This window comes from Nycticebus coucang, chromosome 4 (assembly GCF_027406575.1).
Source record: "Nycticebus coucang isolate mNycCou1 chromosome 4, mNycCou1.pri, whole genome shotgun sequence".
Lineage (NCBI taxonomy): Eukaryota > Metazoa > Chordata > Mammalia > Primates > Lorisidae > Nycticebus > Nycticebus coucang.
The window spans coordinates 58,957,066-58,984,250 of NC_069783.1; the positions used below are offsets into that span (position 1 = coordinate 58,957,066).

The 27,185-nt window shown below is 43.0% G+C and overlaps 1 protein-coding gene across 11 annotated transcripts in view; it reads right to left on the minus strand.

The window, feature by feature from the left end:
• Positions 1–761: 761 nt before the first annotated feature.
• Positions 762–27,185, minus strand: part of BCL11A (BCL11 transcription factor A) — a 101,775-nt gene continuing 75,351 nt past the window's right edge. For 5 of the 11 annotated variants that reach the window (XM_053588852.1, XM_053588855.1, XM_053588860.1 and 2 more), the window contains 3 exons: positions 16,533–16,634; positions 9,030–11,052; positions 1,148–1,269 (listed from right to left, as the gene is read on the minus strand). In XM_053588852.1, coding sequence (XP_053444827.1) covers positions 9,032–11,052; positions 16,533–16,634 — 2,123 coding nt within the window. In that variant the 3' untranslated portion in view covers positions 1,148–1,269; positions 9,030–9,031. Of the gene's footprint in view, positions 1,270–9,029; positions 11,053–16,532; positions 16,635–27,185 lie in introns of all 11 variants that reach the window. The other 6 variants (XM_053588854.1, XM_053588858.1, XM_053588853.1 and 3 more) reach the window with 3 other exon arrangements.

Here is a 27,185-nt window from a genome sequence, read left to right on the forward strand (position 1 = left end):
TTTGCAAATTAACTGGGCTGGAAGGCATTGTTATCACCTGTTTGTAGACCTAACTTATTTGTGTCACTAATTTCTATGGAATTAGAAATTAATTCCTGTGATTGGGGCATTCCTGTGATTGCAATGTAATATTCTGATGTGAACCTCTTTCCTCCTATCATTTCCCCCCTATAGAATCTGCTCCAAATTTCCTGATGTAAGTCCTAGAGAAGTTTTATGTTTGTTTGTCTGCATTAAGATATATTTGCTGAAGGTTTGGGAACCTAAAATTAGAATATTTAATAAGCAACTACTGACATTTATCAACTTCTTTAGGATTTACCACTCACCCCATGACGTTATCTTTCTTGAGCTAAATTAAAAGACAAATTCAAATCCTGCATGGTAGCCACCAAAAGCATATATTTGAAAAACAGGATTCAGCATGCCATATTATGCATTATTTAATGGTATGCAAATTATAAGTCAGACAGTTAGGAAAACCACACTTCAGCATTAATAAACAGCAATGCTACTACTACATTAATTATGAAATTGCTATGATTTATTCCCAAGTTTTGCATTTTGACTGTCCTTGAAAATTTATGCCATCTGATAAGCAGTAACCTATTTCCCCTTCGACATCTCCTACCCATTCCTCAAATCTGTTCCTCCTACCCACCCAATGAGTGTCTGCAGGAAATGGGTACAGAAAATAGAAAGTCGTAAGAAGCTGCCTTGTCCTACAAGCATTAAAAATTAAAGAACAAGGAAACACCACCTAAAGCTCCAACATTTATTGTGTCAATGTTAAGCACACTTTTTAAAAGACAACATAGAATGTATAGAAACAAGGGCTGGGGACTCATGCTCATTTCCACAATACGGGTAAATTAGGTTGGCTGGTTTCAGAAGGGCCGGGACATCACTCAGGACAGCGATGGCCCACAGGCCCTCTATATGGGACTGAATCACTGTTCCAATGTGGGTCTGTTTTTTTGTTTTTAGTTTTTATTAAAAAATATAAATAAAATGGCACTGCAGGCCCAGGCTGGAAGGACCTTGCAGGACTCTGTCTTCACACAACGGCTTCTTGGAGGCTACTGTCAGAAAACATCACAAACTAGCGGATGACAGACCACGCTGACGTCGGCTGGGCGGCACGCGTCCACCCCGCCCCTGGGGGCTTCAAATTTTCTCAGAACTTAAGGGCTCTCGAGCTTCCATCCGAAAACTGCCACACATCTTGAGCTCTCTGGGTACTACGCCGAATGGGGGTGTGTGAAGAACCTAGAAAGAGGTTGGAGACAGAGGAGGGGGAAAAAAAAAAAGTACAGGTGTGACTTGGCCCAGTGATTTTCTGTTCTCTAACTAGCTTTTTAAAATTATAACTTAAATCAACCACAGGTTGAGCCACTGGCATCTTAAGCATAATTTTAAACTCAATCTCCCCTCCCCAAATATCTCTGACCTCTGAGTGGCTTTCCCACTCCTCCCTCCCTTCTGTCCCCCAAAGGACCCAGACTGCCCCCCACCAATCATATGATAGTCCTAATAAACTCGGGACACACCTGGAAGGAAACACTTTCCCTTATGACTGAGAAAACTTAGTAAGAAACAGTCCTTTGGTTGAGGAGAACGGGGAAGGGAGGAGGGAAGAGGGACATCTTCTCAAAATAATAATGAAATTATAAAGAAACAAAAAATCAAAATTGATGTAAAAGCAGCACAATGAAAACATGAAATGTCATCAAGTTCAACGTCAAAGCAGCCAACGATTTACAAGAGGCGAACAAATCTCTGAAGAGAAAACCAGAACCCAAAATAGTTGCTCTCAAATTGCACCAAAAACTGCCTGCAGTTTCTTTCAAACATGCAGTTTTCTTTTTTCTTTCTTTCTTTTTTTTTTCTTTTTTGGAAGGGGAAAGGCAATGGTGAAGGGAAGAAGGGAATGGTTATTTTCCTCCGGGGGCTCCTCCCTTGCTGTGGACATTGACTTGAAGCAGCAGAACTGGGAGTCCGGATGTGCTGAGGAAGAGGGCCACCACTGTGGCATTCCAGCCTCGTTGCCATGGTGACCCGAAGCAGGGGCCTGGGGCCTCCTCTCCCCTGACTTGGCGCCGCAGGAGGCCCGGGGTCTGGAGCTCAGCTGCTCTCAGGCATCCCCCCTGAGCAGAGCAGCAGAGACCTGGGCTGAGGGGCCTGCTGTGTCCAGGTGGGCTCTGGGGAATCCCATTCCCAGCCCAGGGCTAAGTCACTGTCGTTGAGGCCCCTTTAGCCGACACCCCGGTCAAACCCCTTTGTCCGACCTGCTACTAGTATTTAAAAGCCCTAACAGACAAAGTCTAGCGTGGGCATGTACTGCATTCACGGTTATTTAAAAGCACGGTCCCCTACGGCTTTGGAGGCTCTTGCTTTAAGGATACTTTGGGAAAATTGCTTAATTTGCCCTTTCTGCTTCTCTATGAAAGACCTGAGACATGTGCTCTCTTTAAAGCGTTTTTGCCACTTTACAGAAAGGAAAAACAGTATTTGGATCAACCATGAAGCTGTGTTCGAATTTAGGTTCTGCAGCGTAATGACCCATGTGAACTGTACTGGCCGTCTTTCCCATTTGGAAGGAAGGAATTAATCGTACCCCATGACCACAGGTGACACTGGGAAAGAGAGAGAGAGAGAGAGAGAGAGAGAGAGAAACAGGCCCATTCCTCTGAAAGCCGATGCACTGGTCACGTACTGGGACCCATGGGATCAAAAGATGCCAGCAAAGCAAAAATGCACACCCAACAACCCATGCCCTCAGTGAGCAGCCAGAGTGGCCCGGAATAAATGCACGTAATCCCAATTCCGTCTCTGTGTTCTGAAGTCCACTTTTCTAAAAATGGGGAAGTTGCAGGACCTTAGGAGAATTTGCTAAGTGGCTCATGCCTTTTTAAAGTTAACAGTCTTAAAAAAACATTTTTCCAAGCAGGTTGAAAGAACACTGCCAATCCCATCCTCATACTGGCAAAATTCCCACAGTTTTTTTGTTTTTTTTTTTAATGGGAAGTTATCTGAAAAAAAGAGAATGGGATGGGTACATTCCTGAACACCCCAGACCCAGGGACAATGGCGTAACAGAATCATGACGAAGAACACACAGTTACAACACAGTTATAGAAAATCATGTTTGTGTGTGCATGGAAGGAGAAAAGTGGTTTTAAAAAAGAACACATTGCATGTTCCTCCCTCCCTCTCTGTGCATAAGCTGCTACAGCAGGAGAGGATCGGGCCTGCAGCTTCTCAACTCCTTTTCAGGAAGGCCTGAAATAATCCCAGCATCTTTCAGCAAACTTTCAGTGTCTGTGAATAAACCAGCTCATTTCCTTATTTCTCCAGTTGAAATTATATCTAATGCAACTCCCACCACCACTTCCTTGAAGAGAGAAGTACATATTGAATACATACAATATGTACTTACTGCATACACAAAAATGGTATTTAAATAAACAGTTTATTCACAGAATGGCCTGGGGAAAAACTCAACTATTTCACACTTCCTGCCATGGCTGGTCCCAATGAGAACCCGTGTTCACTTTCTTAGCAACTTTTAAAATGTGTTGGTTTCAGCCCTTTGTAGGACCTACACAAAGAATAGATCACAAATCTCCTCAGGAAGGAGGCAGTCTATGTACTAGTAGAGTTTGGGGGTTAAAATCTAAAAGAAATAGTATTTGCTGTATTCCTGCTTATTAAGTTGTTCTCAAATTGAAGATTAAAAAGGAACATTTTGGGCATCAGGTACGTGGAGAACAGTCCATCAGCACATCAAGAGTGTTATAAAAACTTACTTGAGAAATTTGAGAGGTATTAAGGTTCTTAGTATTTCCTCATTTTAAAAAATGTATCATAAATTCATCTTCCTGCTGGAAATGTTTTTTATGTTATTTTATATTAAGATTTTAAATTTTAGAGTCCCTGATCCCTGATACAAAATGTCATTCATAAGTTATATCCATGTTGGCTAGGTTTTCATGCTTCTATTGTTCACCCAGCTTCAGAAATAATATTTTATCAGAAGGATTCAATAAGTGAGGAGACTAAGTAAGCTGCAGAACCTGTCTCCCAATAAATTTATTTAACTTCGGGACCATATAAATCAAACATAATCTGTGATTTATCACCAGATGTTTGCACTCCTCCCCATTCCCCATCTGATTTAAGAAATTTAAACAGACAAGTATACAGTATTCACCATTCATTCTGTCTGTCAAATGCAAAACCTAATTACACTAAGAGCATCATATACTGAGAAATTAAAATGAATACTGTATATAAAACTTACACAGCTGCGCTCATAGCTCCTAATAAAAGAGTAATAGGGACACATAGAGGTTTTATGGACATTTAATATGGTGGTACAGCAGTCACCATGTCTAAAACCAGCAGAGCATTAGGGAATACTTCTATGTGCCTTGAGCAGCATTTTGGACTCGGTTTTGTAGTAATCTAATCTGAAACACACACAGTATCTCTGATCTCAGCTCAATGGCAAACATCAGGTTCTCCAAAGCACCCCACCGCCTCCACCCCACCCAAGATCTTGGGCAACGTTCCTCCACGTCGTTTCAGTGCATTTCTCTAGGCCCCACTCTTTGTTTCTCACCCAACTGGCTTTTAAATATATGTTATCTACTTTCTCTATAGTTTAGAAAGATAAAAAGCTATTCTTGCCTGAGATGAAAGTATTATATGAAAAGGCTACCTCACAGGCATTAGGGCATAAGAACTGAGCAACAGAAAATGCTACCACAAGAAGACAACATAACAGCTTTTGTTTTGGTTTTTACAAAAATAAGAACAATGTCATGTCCATCCATCTACACTCGGAACAGGGAGACAGTATCACAGGTATATGTGTTTTAACAAAGCAAATAGATGCTGCAATACGCAGTATTTAGAAAATTAACAACATGGATTTCTAAGAAGGGGGTTTTAAAACAGATCTAACTTGCTTTTCAAAAACATAGCCTAAGTCGGTTGCTTCATCAAAAGATAATTGAAGGGTATTCCCACTTTTGTTTCTTGTTAGCCAGGGAGATCCCATACAAACACCTAAAACAATCTGCAGGATCTAAGGTACCTGAGATTTCAGAATCACAAGGCAAACCATCCTGCATCTCAGGAAATCCGTGGCTGATGTGAAAGATCTGGCTATATCTGGATAAACCCCTGGTTGCTACTTTTTCTTTCTCTCTTCTTCCCCTCTTTTTTTTTTTTTTTAAATTAACATGATGCCTTTGTTTATGGATTTTTATATTTGAGATGTGGGGTTATTTTTGTTATGAGGAAAGATTCTTATATGAAACTAAAGAGCTGATTTTTTTAAGAACAAAAAACCTTTTTTTACATTATGCTCTAAGAGAGGGCAAGAATGGGAGAATAGAAAAGAACTTTTAGAAAATGAGAACAGAAAAAATTCAAAGGAAATAAAAGTTTAAGATGCTATTACCAGCAAGTTTTTCACTTATATCTGAATGGATTTCTGCAAAGAGATGGAGCAAAAGTGTTTAACATCAGACTGAAAACACCTTTCATGTCTTGAAAATTATTCTAGAACTGTAAAGCCTAAAAACAATTTCCATAGTTTGAGATAAGTCTATTTTAATATAGCAAGTACTTTGTGTTCCTATAGAATATCATACATGCATCAAAATGCCCAGAGAAATAATCCTGAAAAAGACTGACTGGCCTTCTCTTAAAACCTGTTATTTTCTTGAAAGTAATTTACAGAGTGTGTCAAATGAGGACACAAGAAGCTTACATTGTGTACTTTAATTTTTTTTTATTTTTTTCAATAAAGGGACAAAATGGGTGTATGAACAGGTTAATGCAGACAACTGCCAAAAAAACACAGACAGTGGTTTTTCCAATAGAACTTAACAAAGACCAGAAACAAATACAATAAAAAGCCAGGTTGTAATGACCTTTGGTCATCCAAATAAAAAAAAAAAAAATAATAAAAACAAAGAAAAATAAAAGATCAAATCAAGTGCCTCTGTTTTGAACAGGGCACATAAGCAATAATAAATAGTGACTCCCATAGTAAAAGATAAAATTTCAAGTTACGACAAACAGCTTTCATTACAGGAATAGAAAAGGCCAATAACAAAATATTCTGCATTGCCATTTACAAAAAAGTATTGACTAAAGCGGGCTTTCTCTTTAATATGCTTTGCATATGAAATTCTTTCCAATCTAAATATAAAGCACCATTTAGTTTTTGGCAATGAAAAAAAACTGCAAAACATTGGTTTTTTTTTTTTTTTTTCTCCTTTTTTTCTTTCTTTCTTTCACTGCATATGAAGGTAAGATGCTGGAATGTAGGGTGATAGAAGGAAAGGGACAAAAAGCACACTACATAACAAACCAACGTTATTAGCTTGCAGTACTGCATACAGTATGGCAGCAGGAAAAAGGAACAAAAAAGGATATGTACAACCCCTATGACAGCCATCCGTGTGACATTCTAGCAGGCTCCCCCAAACCGCCATTATATGGCTTCTCGTCTGTAATGTCACACTTTTTTGTTTCTCTCTTGTTTTTTTTTTTTTTGAAGCATACAAATAATTTGCACTATATTATCCTGCCAAATTAAAAAAATATACTGTGGCAGCCTGTCTTTTTTTTTTTTTTCCACTACCCAAAAAGGTACATTGATACCTTTTAAGAGAACAAGCAACAGTTAAAAATACAAGCTTCAATATAAATACTATAGTGCCTAACACTAGATGAACATTTAATTCAAATACCATTCTAGAAATACAGAAAAAAGACCATAAATGTGTTTTAGCATAGGAATCAACATGAGTGTGCATTTTCCTATATTTAAGTACTATATAATCTTAAACCTTTCCCCAATGTATGTTTTTTATACAACCTGAAGAGCGGTGTGTATCCAAGGCATAGAATTTCCACTACCATTTTTAAATGGATAACAAGTCTTGTAACACCACCAAGACAATGGAACCCTAAAATGCAGTTCCCCCCTAAACATAATGAAGTGTTTTTTTTAAAAAATTTTTTCTTAACATTTATACTTTAAAAAGTTTTGTACAAAAAAAATCCTTGCACTGTAGAAGCGAAAGCAATCATTCATTTCTATGTTAAGTGTATTCTGTTTCCATTCACAGCGCTTGCAATGTTGTGTCCAAGTACGTAAGCTCAATAGTCAAGTAAATGGCTGGCAAAGTTTGTTTTTTTTTTTAGTTTTTTTTTTTTTTTAAAAATGCTTATCAATGAGATTGTGTTCAATTTTTTTTTCAGCATTCTTGCAACTTTTCCCTTAAGTATAGACCTGTAAACTGGGAAAATTGTACAGTGCACTTAATTGTCCTATCTGAGCAGGTTTATTTTATACTCAACCTCTGTATCTCTGATTAGAGAAAAGATATCACAGGCAGAGTCAAGTGCTATTTGAACACCAACTGGGGCAGATGCCAGCTTAATAAAAAAGAAAAAATTAATAAAATAAAATAAAAACAATGAATCCTCTTCCATGTCAACACAAATAGCACACAGTGTATGGAAAAGAAATGAAGTACAACTTTTAGGGAGCACAGACATATATACTGCTACTCTTAAATGTTTTTCTCTTCTTTTTTTTTTTTTTAAGAATGTCACATTTAAACACAAGTCTTAAGAATTCATAGTTAATCATCATTGTATCAATATTAGCTTATACACCTGTTCTAGTTTTAAATGGCAAATAGTACCACGTTGTGCTAATAAATCACATATTTTTTTCCTCTGTTACCCTCTGCAAACCTTATTGTCAGCCTCTTCTTTTTAGTATGGTATACAAGGTCTTAAAGTTTATCATTGGATTGATTGTCCATTTGACAACCAAGTGGATCTGGATCTATTTCTTTTGGTGCCAGAATTTTTTCAAAAGATATTATTTAAAACAAGTACCTTCACAAAAATGAACTCCTTACTAGTGTATTTAATCATGTTCCAGGTTTTTTTGCACATTACACATTCAATTTAATCATTGTTTAAAAAAAATAAAACTTCGGGCAAAACAGCCCATTCTTTTAAGCTCTTACCAGGAGCAAAGTAGTTTTTATACTGGTATAATCAGTTTTGTTCACAAAATTAAACTAAAAGGAAAAAATGATGATTAACTAGGACATAATGGGTCATATATTTAGGTAGCCATTGTTGTGAGAAATACAATATAGAATTTTATGCTAGGTCCTAAGGTTTATTACCTCACCCAATGCTGAATTAAGCTACAAGTTCATAACAAGTAGAAAGAACCAGCAACGTGGTTTTAATAGATCCAAGGCACTCATATTTTAAAACCAAATGATAGAATAAACTTGTTCTGTTTTTCTGTTAATTTGTCAATTCAAGGCCTTTCATTCCTCTCCAATTGATACATTTAACCCTTTAGAGACAGACACTTAGCTCATAGATTTTTTTTTCAGTGCTATCTATTCTGTCTATAGAGGGTTAATCCAAAGACTGTTTTTCCTCCTCACATTATAAAATAAAACTGTACATGATATGTATTACAGAATGTATGCAGCATGGTCTTTTTCTCTCTCTCTCTCTTTTTCTCTCAGAACGGAACTGGAAACAGCAACATGTTTGCTCAGCAACGAATTAGGGACAATTTAAAATAGCCATAACATACCATACATGCTGTCTAAGTTTAAAAAAAAAAAAACATACACAACATGTAAATTATTGCACAAGAGAAAGGCTCAAAGTTTGCGTAAAATGCAATAGTATTGCCCCATACAGATCATGCATTCAAACGGTGAGAACATAAAGAAGAAAAAAAAAAAAGAAAAAAGAAAAAGAAAAGAAAAAAACAGGTGTGCTGGTGACAAGCACTCTCATATTCTTAGCTTCCATTACTTTTGTTTGTTTGTTTGTTTGTTTGTTTGTTTAAATCACATGGGACTAGAAAAAAATCCTACAGGGAGTGGGGCTGGAGGGCGATGGGGAAGGGGGGTGGTGAAAAGGGGGTGTCAGGTGGGAGTGAGGGGGTATTAATATACCTCTATTCAGTTTTTATATCATTATTCAACACTCGATCACTGTGCCATTTTTTCATGTGTTTCTCCAGGGTACTGTACACGCTAAAAGGCATCTTACAAATTTCACATTTGTAAACGTCCTTCCCCACCTGGCCATGCGTTTTCATGTGCCTGGTGAGCTTGCTACTCTGGGCACAGGCATAGTTGCACAGCTCGCATTTATAAGGCCTTTCGCCCGTGTGGCTTCTCCTGTGGACAGTGAGATTGCTACAGTTCTTGAAGACTTTCCCACAGTACTCACAAGTGTCGCTGCGTCTGCCCTCTTTTGAGCTGGGCCTGCCCGGGCCCGGACCACTAATATGGGGCGTGCTCCCTCCACTTCCCGTGCCGCTGCGCCCCGAGATCCCTCCGTCCAGCTCCCCGGGCGGCGTGGAGAAGCGCAAGCTCCCGTTCTCAGAGGAGTGCTCCGACGAGGAGGCAAAAGGCGATTGTCTGGAGTCTCCGAAGCTAAGGAAGGGATCTTTGAGCTGCCTGGAGGCCGCGTAGCCGGCGAGCCACTGCGAGTACACGTTCTCCGTGTTGGGCATGGCAGCCGGGGGCAGGTCGAACTCCTTCTCCAGCTTGATGCGCTTAGAGAAGGGGCTCAGCGAGCTGGGGCTGCCCAGCAGCAGCTTTTTGGAAAGGCCCCCCGAGGCCGACTCGCCCGGGGAGCAGCCGCGGCCGTTAACAGTGCCATCGTCTATGCGGTCCGACTCGCCGGCCACCGAGTCTTCGTCGCAAGTGTCCCTGTGGCCCTCGGCCTCGGCCAGGTGGCCGCGCTTATGCTTCTCGCCCAGGACCTGGTGGAAGGCCTCGCTGAAGTGCTGCATGGAGCTGAGCACCATGCCCTGCATGACGTCGGGCAGCGCGCGGCCCTCGTCGCCCACGCCCACCACCGCGCCGCGCGAGCTGTTCTCGTGGTGGCGCGCCGCCTCCAGGCTCAGCCCGAAGCCGTAGTCCACCCTCTCGCTTTCCGTCAGCTCCTCCTCCTCCTCTTCCTCCTCTTCTTCCTCTTCCTCGTCGTCCTCCTCTTCCTCCTCATCCCCGTTCTCCGGGATCAGGTTGGGGTCGTTCTCGCTCTTGAACTTGGCCACCACAGACTTGAGCGCGCTGCTGGCGCTGCCCACCAGGTCGCTGGTGCCGGGTTCTGGGGAGCTGGCGGTGGAGAGCCCGTCGTCGGACTTGACCGTCATGGGGGACGATTTGTGCATGTGCGTCTTCATGTGGCGCTTCAGCTTGCTGGCCTGGGTGCAGGCGTGGTCACACAGGTTGCACTTGTAGGGCTTCTCGCCCGTGTGGCTGCGCCGGTGCACCACCAGGTTGCTCTGAAATTTGAACGTCTTGCCGCAGAACTCGCATGACTTGGACTTGACCGGGGGCTGGGAGGGAGGAGGGGCGGATTGCAGAGGAGGGAGGGGGGGCGTCGCCAGGAAGGGCGGCTTGCTACCTGGCTGGAATGGTTGCAGTAACCTTTGCATAGGGCTGGGCCGGCCTGGGGACAGCGGTGGGCTAGACGTGTTCCCTGCCAGCTCTCTAAGTCTCCTAGAGAAATCCATGGCGGGAGGCTCCATAGCCATTGGATTCAACCGCAGCACCCTGTCAAAGGCACTCGGGTGATGGGTGGCCAGGGCCATCTCTTCCGCCCCCAGGCGCTCTATGCGGTGGGGGTCCAAGTGATGTCTCGGTGGTGGACTAAACAGGGGGGGAGTGGGTGGAAAGCGCCCTTCGGCCAGGCCGGAAGCCTCTCTCGATACCGATCCTGGTATTCTGAGCAGGTTAAAGGGGTTATTGTCTGCAATATGAATCCCATGGAGAGGTGGCTGGGAAGGACATTCTGCACCTAGTCCTGAAGGGATACCAACCCGCGGGGTCAGGGGACTTCCGTGTTCGCTTTCTAAGTAGATTCTTAATCCATGAGTGTTCTGTGCGTGTTGCAAGAGAAACCATGCACTGGTGAATGGCTGTTTGCAAGTTGTACATGTGTAGCTGCTGGGCTCATCTTTACCTGCAAAATAATACAACACCGACATCAATGTTTAATCACCGAGGTGGGCATCACAATTGCTTATTCACGTTCCGCCTCCAGCTTTCCCTGCCCCCACCCCTCCACCCCAAGGCCTGCCTCTGACGACTCTTGTGTCTAAATGGTGCCTAGCACATCTGAGAGTTGGTGTGCAAGGAGTCTGACTGTCCAGTCAGTCTTTCTGTTGTAAAACTCGATGCTAAGAATGTTATATCTGATTCCCAAGTTCTAGAGAACTCAGTAAATGTCTGCTAAACTTTCTAATCTCACCAGCTATAGTTTGGGACAAGCCACTTCATCTCTGCGTGCCACTATTCCTTCTATGTTAGGTGAGGGACTTGGACAAAGTAACCCAAGGGAAACCTTTTTGCTTCCTAAATCCTATTTTTCTATTCCTCCCTGGATGGTAGGTGAACCCTCTCGATAGGAAGTCATTTCTCCATCAAAAGATAGGAGATGTTTAACTCACTACAACTCTCTATGACCTTTAGAGATGCTTTTAATCTTAGCCTGAAACACACTAATTGTTAATACTGTCAATAATGAGGAGGTCGGCTGAGCACACATAGCTCAGTGGTTAGGACGCCAGCCACATACATCAGGGCAGGCGGGTTCAAACCTGGCCCAAGCCTGCTAAACAACAATGACAACTATAACAACAACAAAAAATAGCCGGGTGTTGTGGCGGGTGCCTGTAGTCCCAGCTACTTGGGAGGCAGAGGCAAAAGAATCGCTTAAGCCCAAGAGTTTGAGGTTGCTGTGAGCTATGATGCCACAGAACTCTACCAAGGGCGACATAATGAGACTCTGTCTCCAAAAAGCAAAAAAGAGAAGGTACTTATAAAATGCTTCCATGGAAAAGAGACCATCAACATTTTCCCATCCCAGCCTGTGTGAAGGGCATTGAGTCCCAATTTTGGTTCCACAACAGCCCTCTGAGACACCTATTTTTATTTCAAGGAATGGTGTGAAAACTCAAAAGAACAACTAAATTCAGATTTCACTGATAAACGGTATCAAATCTTTAGACATCCTGTGGTCAAATGCAAATCTAGAGAAATTAGGGGGAGCGGCTGGTGCTGACTTGAGCAGACACAGGCATCCTAGTTTAAGGAACAGTTAAAGCAGCCTCGGCACCATGACAGGCAGCAGGCTGAGAAATGCTACACTATCCCCCTCCTCATTATTTTGAGAGGCTAACAACGTGAACTAAATTATACAACATCCTGCGCCCTCGGCTGAGACTCAGCTCCAGTCAAGAAAGAAACAGAAAGATACAGTTCAGCTAGTCAACTCTTTGGCCAGTGGCCAAGCCGTCTGGAGAGGGGCCCTGCTTAAGTCACATTATTTCTCTCTTGCTGAAAAGAACCCAAGAGTGGTAAATGCCACTTTGGCAAAGAAGGACCAGCTTGACTTCACAAAATCTTTCATTTTTGGAGATAGCTAAATTAAAAAAATAAATATATATATACACACACACTCACACACATATACACACACATACACATACATGTATATATATCAAGGGAGTAACTAACCAACAGTTTACCAGTCAACTGCAGCATTAAAAAGGGCACAAGTGATGGTGGCCAAAGGACAAGGATGAGAAAAATAGATAACTTCCCAGGGATTCCAAAAAAGACAGGGCTTAAAATATAACAGAAACAACAAACTTTCCTCCTTCTCTGAAAAGAGGCGCTTATAGGAGTTCCTTAAGCCCGCAGTTAGTATTTGTCAGTAACTTTTCTAAAAGGACAAAATTCACCATGTAGCTAAAGAGTGGGAACAAGGAATTAATCAATTATTTGATTCCTCTATTTAGCAAGTCAGAAAGAAAAGCTGGCAGGATCTTCTCAGGAGCCCCCAAACACTCGTATTCCAAAACAAGCCAGCCTCGCTCAAGCACTTGTCTAAATAATGGACTCCTGCCCTGACCTTGTAATTTACTTTACAATGCATTTATAATCTCACTCAATATATCCCACTCCTGGGTAAATCTCTTTAACAAGATTAGATGGTAAGATACCAAAATTAGGTTTCAAACATTTGTCTAATGTGGGGGCGGGGGGAGGAAGCCAGAAAGATTTTGAAAGAAAATGCTGACATTAGTATCACATTATCTGCCTATTTTTGTTTGCCTCCTCTCTTCAAAGGGAAATAAAAAGCTTCATTGAGAGTATTTTCATAAATTTTTTGTTGTTGTCGAACAATGACTTGGGTCTCAAATAGGCTGGAAAGGAACTATCTGGTTCCAACCACGACCCTCTGTGGCTTTCTCCCTTGCATCTCAGAGACTCTGGGCTATTATCATACCCATTTAGCCTGACAATCTGTACTGGGTAAGTAAAAAGGAGATCTGTCATATGAAACAAGTCCTTAACACTTTCATCATTCCAAATGCCTTAAAATAATATTTTACTGAAGCTCAGGCCTGGACCTATTATTAGTAATTCTGGTTTGGGGTACGCCATGACTGCGGCCATTGATAAATGCCGAAATCCGTGGCACATGGTACTACTTCAAGGATCTCGTTTGTAGCCTTTCAAAAAGGATTAAATGAGAACAGTCCACTTTATCTTTGCTGCCCTTAGCTTCCTAAATTTGTTTTTCAGAGCCAGGGTATGTGATCATGCTACAATATGTGATCATGCTACAGTATGTTAACACTGTGAGGTTATCCTCCCTTCTCTCTCAAACATCAGGTCAGGGAAAATGGCATTTTATCTTATAATGAGCATACAACATACAGTTTTCACTATCGCATTTTAGTATTCCCATCAACTAGATATTCTAGATCATGAGGGCAGCTAGTGTAATCATAATGTCAATGAGAAGGGCTGTTACGATTGAGACTAAAGATTACATGGAAAGAGCTGCTTTGAAACTGGTAATTATTACCAGTCCACTAATAGCAAATGATGCATTACAATTTCACCATATAATCTGTATTTCACTCAGCTCATGCCGGTGTACCATATTATATTACACTGCTCACAGATTCTAAATTCCTCAACCACAGTCATCAATAAATGTGTTACTCGCCATAATTTGTGAAATTACTTTGTTCATAACATCTTTGATGGTTTAGAAAGACCAGAATTGATTTCCTGCGTGGCAAAATTAGGGCTACGTTGATTTATTGACATGTTAAATACAATAATATTCTTCATTTACTCTGATGAAAATCAACTTCTCAATTTGAGAGCCTCATTGGGCATTCACAGGGATTGTTTTGATTTAGAGCAATAAACTGAGACCTGGCCCCAACGCGTAGGAACTCGAGGTATCAAAAGGGTTAAAATGAGCTAGTAGTCCTATTGGCTTTTGTTTTATTTCCCTTTATTTTATGGAAAGGAATGGCCCTCATTTCTATAGTGTGTCACCAATGCTAAAAGGCCATGTGATCTGAACCTCAAGATTTAGAAGAACAAGGTCTGAGGCTGGGATCTTTGCCTTTGTGTTTTACTACCAGCTTGTGACTCTAGGATAGTTTATTTCTCTGAGGCTTGGGATTCCTGTCTGTAAAATGAGCATAAAAACAGTAACTTTAAAGAACTGTTGTGAAGTTAAAATGAGAAGTATACACAAACCTTCTGTAAACTATCAGGTCCAACATGAATGTGAATTTTCATTACTACCAGGCGTGATTAATCACCGAGGGCAATGACTAACCACACACCCAGAATGGCTTCCAGGTCCAACTCCAGCCCCGGCTAAAAGGAGGCTCTGGTGAGAGAGGCAGGAGAGACTGGTCTGCCAGCAGGGAGGCCACAGAGAAGCGCTAAGTGCTCTGAAGCCAGGGCAGCTGGTTAATGCAGCTGAGTGGGGTGGGTGTCAGCTTTGTTCTAGAGCTCTCTGGAACCACACAGCCCATTTCCACATACCTTGTTCTGGTCACTCCTAAACTGGTCATGGCCGCATGTGCACCAGCAGGCCATGTACCCTGCTTTCGTGGGAAGAGGGGAGAGGACAGGGATCTGTATCAGGCTCCGACTTCCCCCTCCCCGTCAAATCAAACTCCCTGCCCTCAGAAAGACCAAGAGAGCTAATCTGTTTCCCAGGTGAACAGACCTTGGCCTCTCAACTCCATTCTCCTCTCTCAACTGCCCATTCCCTCCTTTCCTTTCCCTCCAAGGGTGGCTCTGTTCCCACAGCCAAGTGCAGGCCCCAGGCACCCCCAGCAAAATGAGAACTCTTCCCCACCCAGCTAGCAAGTAGGGACTTGAAGCTATAAGTCCAACCCCCTAAACTCTGCAATCTGTGACCTAACCCAGGCTTAGGCCCAGCTGGGGGTGGGGGCGAGCAGATGAGGTGCTTTTAACCCCTGCACCACCCAGCCCTCAGGATCTGAGGGCTTGTGAAATTCACACAATAATTCTTTGTTGCCTAGGATTACCTATGAGTTAACGAAAATAAACAACTGTCTCTGAATTTGGTCTCAGGGTGCATGCCCTGCTCTTCAGATGGGTAAGTCCGCTCCCCTCCCATCTAACAAAAGTCCCCTTCAGAGCCTTAACTTGTGGATCTTCTTCTTACTCTCTTTCCATGACCCTTTCCCTTTTCTTTTTTCTTTCCACAGCAGGTTCTTTTCATTTACTTTCAAACTAAAAATGAGATGTCACACTTCTTTTCTCCCTCCACCTGGTTTTTTGTGTTTAGGGTGGAATCACTCCCCCCTGCCCCCCTCCCCAAACAACCTTTTAACCATGCATGATTCCTATCAGGTGTTGCTACCTAAAGAAGCAAACTATTATTTCCTAAAACAACATCTTTCAAAAAACAGTTGTATAAACATACAAAACTAAATCTCATAAACAGGTCCCTACTATGAAAGCTGACTTGAACAATCAATCTGTGATTGTGGTGGTGACTGGGACGTTTTCACTTTTTAACGACAATGCTGTGCAGTTTTCTCTAAAACTAGGAGGAAAATAAGTAGAAATTATGCACGTGCATATATATGCACGCCTATAATGTACATGTATTTATAAAATATATCACGTTCAAATACACATGTAAGTGCATAAGGGATATAAGCATCCGCATGACCCTGAAGTCATTCTGACTCCTTTTAGATCTGGCCTCTACCGAAGGTGCATGCCGTGGACTAAATCCAAAGTCCTAAACAGGAGGGAAATGTCCGGCAGTAAACGGGCTCCAAGGCACAGACATATCCAGTCGCCAGCCTTGGAGCCAGGCAAGACCCTGGGGAGAAGACCCCACAGGGAGGAGCTGCTGTCAGCTTCCTGGTTTAAATGAGGAAAGGAATAAAAAGGGGAGGGAAGAAGTCCCCTGGGGCTCAGTGGAGTGGGGGAGCGGGTGCCAAGTGAGTAATGGAATAATACATATGCCAATCTATTTTGGAAGTAACTCCCTTCAGTACTTAAAAAGTAAGGGTAATTTCCAGAAACTCTCATCTCTATACACATGGACATTTGTAGAAGAAATAATGCTCAACTTACAAATACCCTGCGGGGCATATTCTGCACTCATCCCAGGCGTGGGGATTAGAGCTCCATGCGCAGACCGAGGGGAGGAGAGGCCCCTCCAGTGCAGAAGTTTATCTGTGAAAGAAACCCAAAATCAAGCACAAAAGCTATAAACAAGGAGCATCATAAACCACAGGAGATCACATTTCAATTCCATTAAAATAGATTAACATCATTACAACAGCCTTGCAGATAGTTAACAGGCCCAAGGCCTTCACAAAACAACAGTGGTGAGTTATTTCCCACAGTTTTTGTTTTGTTTTTAATTTTGGTCTTTTTTTTGACAAAAAGGAGAGGGTTTATTTTAGGTATGGGGGTTGTTTGGTTCATTTGCCTTTTTGTTGTTATTTGATTATTGTCTTATAAGAGATATGTAAACAGTGAAGGGAAAATTGGTAATATTAAGGATAGCTTGGGGAAATGGGGGGATTTATCTGCAAGGCTGGTTTACATGCATTCATTGACTTTATAGACAAGCCCCCCCCCCCAAAACAATATGCTGATAGGAAATGAGTAGATTTGTGAACCATTTTTTAATGGGACAGAGTCCTACCCTACCTTCCCCATCCCACTGCCCGCCTCTTTCCAGGCTAGATTTGTGATAGGACCTTCAGTGATAGAGAAATTGTGGGCATTTCAACACTTGGCTGGGCCACACTCTTGAATTCCACCAATGGAGCATCCTACATGGGCATGACTTCTCACAATACAAAGCAGTGGAGGATAGAGATTAGACTCCTGGGGTGAAATGACTTTGGTCAAGTCCCCCACCTTGAGGGTGAGGAATCACAGCATCAAAGGACAAAGAAAGAACCAGCATTCCAGTAACAGCACCCCCAAAATGGCCAACTTTTATTATGCTAATATATTCCATACTTTGTTGCACTGTGGTGAGGAAGACTGACTTCTCACACGGATAAACATGAATCCAGCAGTCAATTGGGCATTTCTAGCACTAAAATTTTTTGAAAAAGGAAATATTTGGTTTGTACAACCTGAGGGATTTTGAGGTTTATGTGGTTAAGTTCCTAGCTTTCCCAGGTCCACCTGCAGCTTAATAACCGTACCTGTCCACCTGGAGGGACAGCAGGGAACACATGGAACAGGAGATGCTCGGCGTGTTCTAGAGCAGGGGTCCTCAAACTACAGCCTGCGGGCCACGTGCGGGGGAGTGATTGTATTTGTTCCCATTTCGTTTTTTTACTTCAAAACAAGATATGTGCAGTGTGCATAGGAATTTGCTCATAGTTTTTTTTTAACTATAGTCTGGCCCTCCAACGGTCTGAGGGACAGTGAATTGGCCCCATGTTTAAAAAGTTTGAGGACCCCTGTTCTAGAGGTTTGGCATTTGTGATGACTGGGGAAGATAGGAGAGAAGAAAGAAAGACTTTGATGGTGAGCAAACAGAGTATGTTTTCCATTAGCTTAATATTAAGAGCACTTAGAAGTGGTGGTGTTTTGCTCTAGGATAGCAGATCCTCGGTGTAAAACACATCCTGTTCTTCTTATATAGACCACATTGCCAAATGTAGCCAGGGCAGGTGAGACAAGGTTTCCTTTCATTTGGAGCCTGTCGGATAACAATGGTGTGTTCTGGAGAAAGCTCTTACACAGACAGCATAAATCTGTTGTTACTAGGCCTGCAGACAGAGGCCACGGTGGAGGCACAACCTAGCCTGAGACCATCCATGGGGACATTTCCTCCTCTCTGACCCAAAACAAAATAAACACCACAAAATCAACCAACAAAAGCAGGAAGACCAGACTTCACAAACAAGTATGTCTACATGTGACTGTTTATGTTAAATGACTCGGAGTATGGGGTAAAATTAACTACACATTCAGTCCTAGTACTTTTCAACAAGAAATGTGAGAATCCGTTTTTGCACTTGTTCTTACATCAGCTGTTTCCTAAGTTTGTTTGTTGCCAAAAACTAAAATCCTTTTCTTAGGAAATTCACAGAGCCCAGGTATCTCTGTGACCCTGGCATAAAAGCAGCATGACCTTGGATCCTTGTATGGGGAAAAGTCTAATTTCAAATTCCCTGCAACTTACTCTGGGAAGAGACCCCGAAATGTTTCAGTTAAGTCTCCAGCAAGACAATAGAAGGACTGTCAACTAATCTAGGCTTAGCCTCTAGAACGCAGCTCCAGTTGGCAAAATTTGTCTACAAATGCACTGGTCCTCACCAAGCTGAGCTGCCAGGGCAGCAGCCGCTGGACCAGTTCTCTACGGTGCCAGGCCACAGGCCAAGGTGAGGTCTCACCAACTAGCATCATGGTTTTTGTTTTAGTAAGTTGCAAAAAACTTCAGCAGTCATCAAGCCTATGCCTTCATTTATGTAGATGGAAAAACTGGGGCCTTGAAAAATGAAGTGACTTTCCCTTAACTACATTGATGGTTAACCACAAAATGAAAATCAGAATTTAGTCTCCTGATTTCTGGTCCAGTGGTTCTTCCTGAGGCATCTATCTCCTCACCTCTGCTGCTTCTGCCTTGATCTTCGCTGCCCAAGAAATGCCAGTAAAGAGGGTTCTCTTTCTACTGACCCATTAGCAGCACTTAACAACCTTTTGCAGGGGAGTCCAGCCCAGCAGTGCTGAGTGGAGCTTTCAAAAGATTCAAATTAACTGACGTGGTTTCACAATCAGAAAACAAGGCCCGCTCTGCTGCCCCAGCTTCCTGGCCTCAGCCCCACTATTTTTACCCTCTACCTCTGCTTTCCCTGCAGAATTAGCCATTTCCATCAGCCTACAGAGCTATTTACTTTAGGAGAAAAAGCACAGTCTTTGTAGGAGAGACTCAGGCTTGCATTTATCCTCCTCCAGGAAGAGGGTCAAAGCAAAGCCAACTGGGGACCCCAGCCGATTCTGCCGCTGCCTCCACTACACACGTCCACAATATTCTCTTTGGTAAGTAGAATCGACATTCCCACATGAACTGGAAATGCTAAATTGTTAATAGCCTCCCTAGGGTTTAACTTCTTGCTATGATGCCTTCAATTATTTCATCACAGCTCAGGCAAAGTAAAGTATCACAATTAATGCATCTGAGCATCAAACTGAGGAGCAGCTCTGCCTCTCCAGGCTGAGGGAGAGAAACTGCTGCGGGGGGCCTCTCCGTTTCCCACCCTCCCTTCCATTCTCCAGGACAGATGGGCTCCGGTTGCTAGTTATGTTCTCTTTATTTCTTTGTTGGTGCTCTTAGCAAAGTGGTTCTCAAAGTGCACATCCAGGCCCACTCACCATAAGCATCACCTGGGAGCCTGTTGGAAATGCAAATTCTTGGGCACCACCTCAGAATTACTGAATAATGGGTAGGGTGGGTGGGTGGCAGAAATCTGCATTGAATAAGCCCTCCAGGTGATTCTGATGCATAGTCAAATTTAATAAGTGCTGGGGGCTTAGGGTAAGAAAAGGCAGGAAAGCTGGAAGTGTTGATGAGGCTGTCACCCCTTCTGTCCCAGGCTCTTCTCCTTTAGGACTAGAAGAGTCAATGACAGATTAAGCACGGGGAGTCCCTAAGGGCCCTCCATTAGGAAATCAAGATACCTCCTCTGTCCATCATTGGCCAGGAACAGGCCCTGGCCCAGCCTCTCCATCTAGGGAGCCCTCTTAGCATAAGGCAACACCCAAACCAGCTTCTGCCAGGCAAATGGTGCCCTCATTCCTTCCACAGGAGGCGAAAGTTTGAGAATGCAGCTGTGGCATCCTGCACAGGCAGAGCAAGAACTGGACTCTTGTTTCCCTTTCTGGACTCTTAAATGTGAAACAACCACTTTTCCAATGTCTTGCAACTCCTCTGGTGGAAGGTATTTCAACCTGTTCTATTTATTTCATCAAGGTCTCTCGACCAGCATTTCCACTTGGGGCCTCAGAAATGCCTTATGCATTATCAGGTTGCAAAGTTTCCTTGTGGTTGAATAAAAAATAATCTTATTAAAAATCTGCGACAAATTGGAAATGGTTTTGATTTAAGGTGACACACTTTGTCACTTTACATTTCTTTATGCATTGGGTACAAACTTTGGACACAGAGCCCTAGCAGCCCAGAGGGATGCCCTGGAACGTAAGGTCATTAAATCAAGTTTTCAGTTTCCTCAAGAACATCTCAAAAATTTCTTACTATGAACATGCTGTTTGTTTCTGAAACTAATCACTGGTCATGTAGGACAGCCACATTACCGTCTACTAATCAACAGGTAATACTGCTGATTTCCAACTGTGCTGAAACAGCAAAGCACAAAGCATCATTTCCAACACACCTAATGACAGCTTTGGGAGCCCTACTTTTACCAGGCCTCTCTGCAGAAGTACAAAGATAAGTGCTGTCCGTTAAAATATGCAGAGAGTGCCCCAAAATGTACACACATTTTAAGAAAGGAAAAAACTGTATTAAAGTTGTACTACTCAATGGGTAGACTATACCAGTAACATTTATTATTTTATATGTTTTATATATACTCAAGTCATGTGTGACTTCTGCAATTACAAGAGAAACAATATGCAAAATAACAAATGTTATCTTGTTAATACTCAATAGGTAGTATATATACTACCTATTAAATATTACAATTTTAATACAGTTTTTCCTTTTTTAAAATATGTATACATTTTTTGGCACCCTTCAGATATATGTGTGTATTCATAAACATATGTTTTTAAATAATTCCTTTATTTTTTCAATGAGGAAGACACAAAAGCAGCAGAGCCATCCCAAGTAAAAAGGCTATCTTGTGAAGCTGTGACCTTTCACCTTGGCTCTTCAAGAAGACGGATGACAAACCACTATGATGGGCGAGATCTCTATGTTGGTCACAAGCCAAAATAAAGGACTCCTATCATCCCCTCCAGATCCACCATTCTCATGGGCCCCCCAACCCCACCCCACCATCTAGTCACCTTCTGAACTGCACTTAAAATGCACCCTAAGTGTTAGAGAACTTCCCTGAAGGAATCAATTCCAGTTCTGAATCCAATTGTGAGATCCGGGCCACACAAATAACAGTGCAGCCAGCGAGGGAGAGGCCTCTTTATCTGACTGTAAAGCAAATGTCCTTTCTATTCAGCTGCTTCTAGCTCTTGACCCTACATTTACCATAGATACCAGCTCTTCCAGCATTACAGAGCAAACATTAGTTGCGCCTGTGTCTTGAGTTGTGTCAATCTGAACAGAAAATGTGCCAGCTTTAACATCACTAACAGACTTAATTAATCTTCTGATATTGTCAAAATCACATTCCCTTTTGTTCTAGAAATGAGCATTTATATGAGCATTGTTTTTCTTCATTGCTTTTTTACAGGCTAAGGTTTTACCAAAATGTGATGCTCTTTAAAAAGTGTATTCTGGGGGCAGTGCCTGTGGCTCAAAGGAGTAGGGCGCTGGCCCCATATGCCGGAGGTGGCGGGTTCAAACCCAGCCCCCAGCCCTGGCCAAAACCTCAAAAAAAAAAAAGTGTATTCTGGGTCAGAATGGTAGCTCATGCCTATAATCCCAGCACTCTGGGAGGCCAAGGCAGGAGGATTGCTTGAGCTCAGGAGTTTCAGACCAGCCTGAGCAAGAATGAGACCCCTTCTCTACTAAAAGTAGACGGATTATCTGGGCATTATGGTATGCACCTGTAGTCCCACCTACTCAAGAGGCTGGTTGACCCCAGACTTTGAAGTTGCTGTGAGCTATGATGACTTCATAGCACTCTAGCCTGGGTGACAGAGTGACACTCTGTCCCCTCCCCCTCAAAAAAGTGTGTTCTGCAAAAAAACAAAAGCAAGCATGAATTCCAACAGTACAGAATTTCTCCCCTGAAATTCAGTCATGGTCCTTATAGGCCTTAATATTTCACCAGTGACTTTAATTACGATAGTCACACTTTTTAAATCCCCCCACCCCATTTTGACCAATTCTGTCCTTTCAGAGCCTTGATTATCCAAACAACAAGTTACTGAGTTCACCTTTTCAGAGTTCTAATCCTATGCCTTTTCTTGATAAGGGAGGAGGTAGAGATAGCATCTTGAATGCCCCTTTATCTATAAAAATGCAAGCCTCCAATTTGTCAACCCTAAACAAAATTTTTCTGCAATCTGTGTCTTTAACATAAGCAAAGCATATAATTTAAAAAAAAAAAAAAAAAACTTGCTTTCTGAAGAGTAACTAAGCCAAAGACATTGTATTCCATCTTTGTGTTGAAATGCAGATTTCTACTAAAAGGCAAATCCTTCATTTCAAAAGGTTGAATAGGATGGTACTTAAAAAAAGAATTCCAGCTGGTTAAATTTAGGGTATTGAAAAAAGTTCACTCCAATAATATTCTTTGGCTCTGGGCCCAAAGTATTTTCACTTGATCGTGAATTAGATAAATTTTTATTACACTTTAAGCTTTTGCTTTAGAATGATGGAGCTTATCTGAGAGACTGGGAGGTCAGCTGCATAAAGAGACAAATTGTTTTAGGACAATTTTTTTTGTTTATTTAACCACTACCTCACTATGCAAACTGTGTGTTCCCAGAATAAATTCACTTTCATTCATTCTTTCATGCATTCATTCAACAAATAACTTACTGAGTACCTACAATGCCCAAGGCCATGGGCTGGCCTCCGTGAGCAGGACAAAGAAGACGCCCCACAGCAGCCTTGCATCTAGTGGAGAGGGCAATGACCACAAAGAAATTGCTCTACCCCAATGTAGAAAGTGAGATGCAGAGGAGCTGCTAAGGAAATTCAAAGGAAGAGAAATTACTTCCATTTGGAAGGGAGAAGAAAGGCTTGGAGGAACTTATAAACTGGATATGGTGCACTCAGAGGAAGGACTTTCTAGCTAAAAAGAAAAAACAGATAGGGATGCTCAGAGAGAAGTGAAGCGCCCCAGGTAAGCAGAGAGTAAATGTGGCCCAACAGGTCAAAATAGCGCACACCAGGCTTGGCGCCTGTAGCTCAGCGGCTAGGGCACCAGCCACATACACCAGGGCTGGCAGGTTCGAACCCAGACTGGACCTACCAAAACACATTGGCAACTGCAATATCAACAACAAAAAAATAGCCAGGCATTGTGGTGGGCGCCTGTAGTCCCAACTACTTGGGAGGCTGAGGCAAGAGAATCATTTAAGCCCAAGAGTTTGAGTTTGCTGTGAGCTGTAATTCCAGGGTACTCTACGGAGGGCGACCTAGTAAGATTCTGTCTAAAAAAAAAAATTGCACAGCGATTCATCTGGCTGACAGCAGAGGATCCTGTCATTTAAATGAATCCTCTGCAGACTTTTGTGAAGTCTTCAGCTTTCACAAGTTCATATTTTCAAATTTCACGTTTCCTTAAATTAAGAGACAGTCATGTGGACTATGGTGAAACTTCAGGAAGGTTCATCTGTCCTGTTTTGCTTCCCCCAGCCTCAACATTTTTCCCCTTGATGTTGGCAGGTGGTCTGCTAAAGCAGAATTCTCTACTCCTCTAAATCAAGCAAACAAGTGTTGATAGCCGTGTTCTCCTTTGCAATATTGCCTCTCTGGCTTAAATAATCTATTTCACATGTATCATAGCCAGGTTAAGATGGGCTTGTACTTGCTGACATGTTTTCAGCAAATAACTGTGCAAGAAATGTTGAGATTTTCCTATACCACTTTGTCTCTTCAATCATCAACTTGACCTTCTCTCCAAATTTCCCCTTTCTTCTCTTCAAAGCCATCGAGAGAGCAGGGGTAATCTTACTCCTGCTCTGAGTCATTATTTGAGGGGTGTGTGTGTGTGTGTGTGTGTGTGTGTTAGGGGTGGGAAAGAGACATAGACTTGCCTCTACCTAAGGTATTTATCTAGTTATTTAGGTATTAACTTTTCTCTTTTTTTTTTGGAGACAGAGTCTCAGTATGTCACCCTCAGTAGAGTGCCATGGCATCACAGCTCACAACAACCTCAAACTCTTTGGCTTAAGCAATTCTCTTGCCTCAGCCTCCCAAGTAGCTGGGAATACAGGCACCCACCACAATGCTGACCTATTTTTTTGTTGCAGTTGTTTAGCTGGCCCAGGCCAGGTTCAAACCCACCACCCTCAGTGCCTGTGGCTGGCACCATAACCACTGTGCTATGGGCAACGAGCCATATTTAGGAATTAACTTTTAAAGGATGTTCTTGCCCAATGGAGTCCTACAGCCAGCACTCCCCCACATTCTTCTCTTCCTTTAGGAAGTGGGGACTTATGTCTCTGGAGAGATGGCTGCAGCAAAGTCAAGAATCTAGGTTCTGCAGCCCTGACTCTGCCACACTCCAGCTGTTCCACGACTTTGAGTAAATCTTTCCCTTTTCTGGCCCTAGGTGTTTCTCATCTTTAAAAAGAGAAGACCGAATTAGACTTCTCTCCTGCCTCGCATGCCAGTGTGAGGCTCTCTGGGACTAGCCAAGAGACCTATGATGGGCTTGTGCCCCAGTCTTGCAAAGTTCAGGTGAACTGTGCTTCAAGGAGGAAACCCAAGTAAGTCCTGAGCCAATGAAACTGAAGGTCAGAGAACCAGGAAGAAACTTCCCACAAACCCAGGCTAAATGTCAAGGGAAAAGGTCTCTGTGGCTCGTGCCAGAAGGCCAGTAGCAAAGCTCGGCCTCATGCCCAAGCCTGGCACGGACTGCTCCCAAGGGTACATACAGGACTCTAAGAAAGGTGAGAGGACACCCCCCCCACTCAAACCAGAGCAGCAAGGCCCCCACACCCTGTGGTCCCTGCCCCCAATGTGCATCTGCACAGAAGGTTCCTGGAAAGCCATGTGTAAAATGAGTTTCTGTAAGCTGAATCACATTTGGTAACCCACATAATTTCAGAGATGTTTCGTCACCCTTCCAGGCTCATCGAAAATTGGCAGGGCTTCTAACGTTTTACCTTTTAAGTGTGTCTTCCTCCTCCCCCCAACCCCCCAATATCCTCTCGGTCAAGTAGTTAATGATCTGTAAATAAACACTTTAAATTCAGTGGGGGAGCTCACTATTTAAAGGAACCCTGTGGAGAAACCTTTTGAAAAGTTAACAATCTTTCTGTAATGTGAAAAATCACCCTCTAATTTATCAGTTTCCATTAATGAGATTTTTGTGTGTAGTGGGTCTTCTGAAAGTGGGGTTCAACTGCAGTCAATGCCTTTGTAGTTAGAAGAAGGGGTGAAAGATCAAAGAAGTTGCCTTGAACACATTTCTGTCACCCAAATTGTCGAGCTTCCCATAAATATACTTCCAAATACCCCTTCTGCCTTCCTACCCAGAGAAATGTAGAAAAGGACGGAAAATCATAATCAGATACCTGGAAAGCCTTGTGAATCACACAGGAGTTTCTCCCCAGTTACCTGTCAGATGCCTGAGGGGGATGGAATAAGCATTTTCTACTGAGGGAGGTGAAGGCATCAGGGCTGTGATGACAGATCTAATGAGAATGACCATTTGCTTAGCAAACTTTTAATTCTGATAACACACGCAGGGGCATGTGCTAGGCATGGAAGGCTGGGTCTATCAAAGCCAGCAGAATATACAACTCCCAAATTACTCTGAAGAGGCCACCTCTAGCCTTCTTATGTGTCAACTCACAACAAATGTAATTTATGCCTCTATATCATCATTTTGATCACTCTTAAAAAAATGCCAGAGTAAGCTAAAGAAAACCAGGCGTGGCGCCTGTAAGAAGCCCCCTGATACTTTGTTCATGGGCACTGTGGAGGCAGAAGGCAGTGGCAGTGGGGTGACCAGGAGGGGACACGTCGGCAGTAGGACTGAGCAGGCCGAGGCAGCACTGCAGCCCCATTAGCTGTGGGGTTTTCTGCACTTCCAGGACTGATCTGTGCAACCCTTCAATACAGAAGGGGCCAGAAGGATGGGCAGCCCCAGGAAGGCTCCATCAGGCCTCTTCCACTTCCCGTAAGGCCAGAGAATCCTGCCTCCAAGCTCAGCACTTCTCAAGGAAGGTCCTGGCCTTTATCGGAGGCTTCAAATTCTCCTCCCCATATCCTGCCTCTTCTGGTATGAGGGAAGATGAGAAAATGGAAGATAATTGCCATAAGCAGTGAGGACAGGGCTGGAGCTCTCTATCCTGCCCACCTTCCTGGGGTCCACTACTCCTCACCACGCACCTCAGGAACCCCCAAGGTGGGCCACAGAATACACTGGGCACTAGCCTTACAGCCACTCACAGGTAATCCCGTCCCTTTCCAGAACTATGAAGTGGTGCATCTACTGGGTGGGTGAGGAAAGCATAGGCCACAAGCCTGACAGTCTGTGACAGTCCTGGCCAAGAGATTCTTAGTACCAGGACTGGCCATTCTCCAGAATTAAAACCTATTATGTCCTATGGTTAACACAGAGCTGCTCGGAAATTAGGAGAACTAATTTAAGGCTTCAAAGCTCTAAAAAAATGGTCTAGCAGGTCAGGCTCTGACATTTCTTCAGGAACAAAACTAGGCTGCCCTCTCGCCTGAGGTGAGGCTGAATGAAGGAGGGTTCCTGCGCTGTGGGCCAGGCCTCCTCCCATGGCAGCTGGTCTTTCTTTCAGAAGCAGGCGGGGCAGGTGGAGAAACTGCTACTCTCTCCTCTGTCCCTCAGCACCTTCCGCCTCCCAGGCATGGCTGCTTCGGCCTCAGTCCCAATCTCTGACAGAGTCCCACAGAACAAA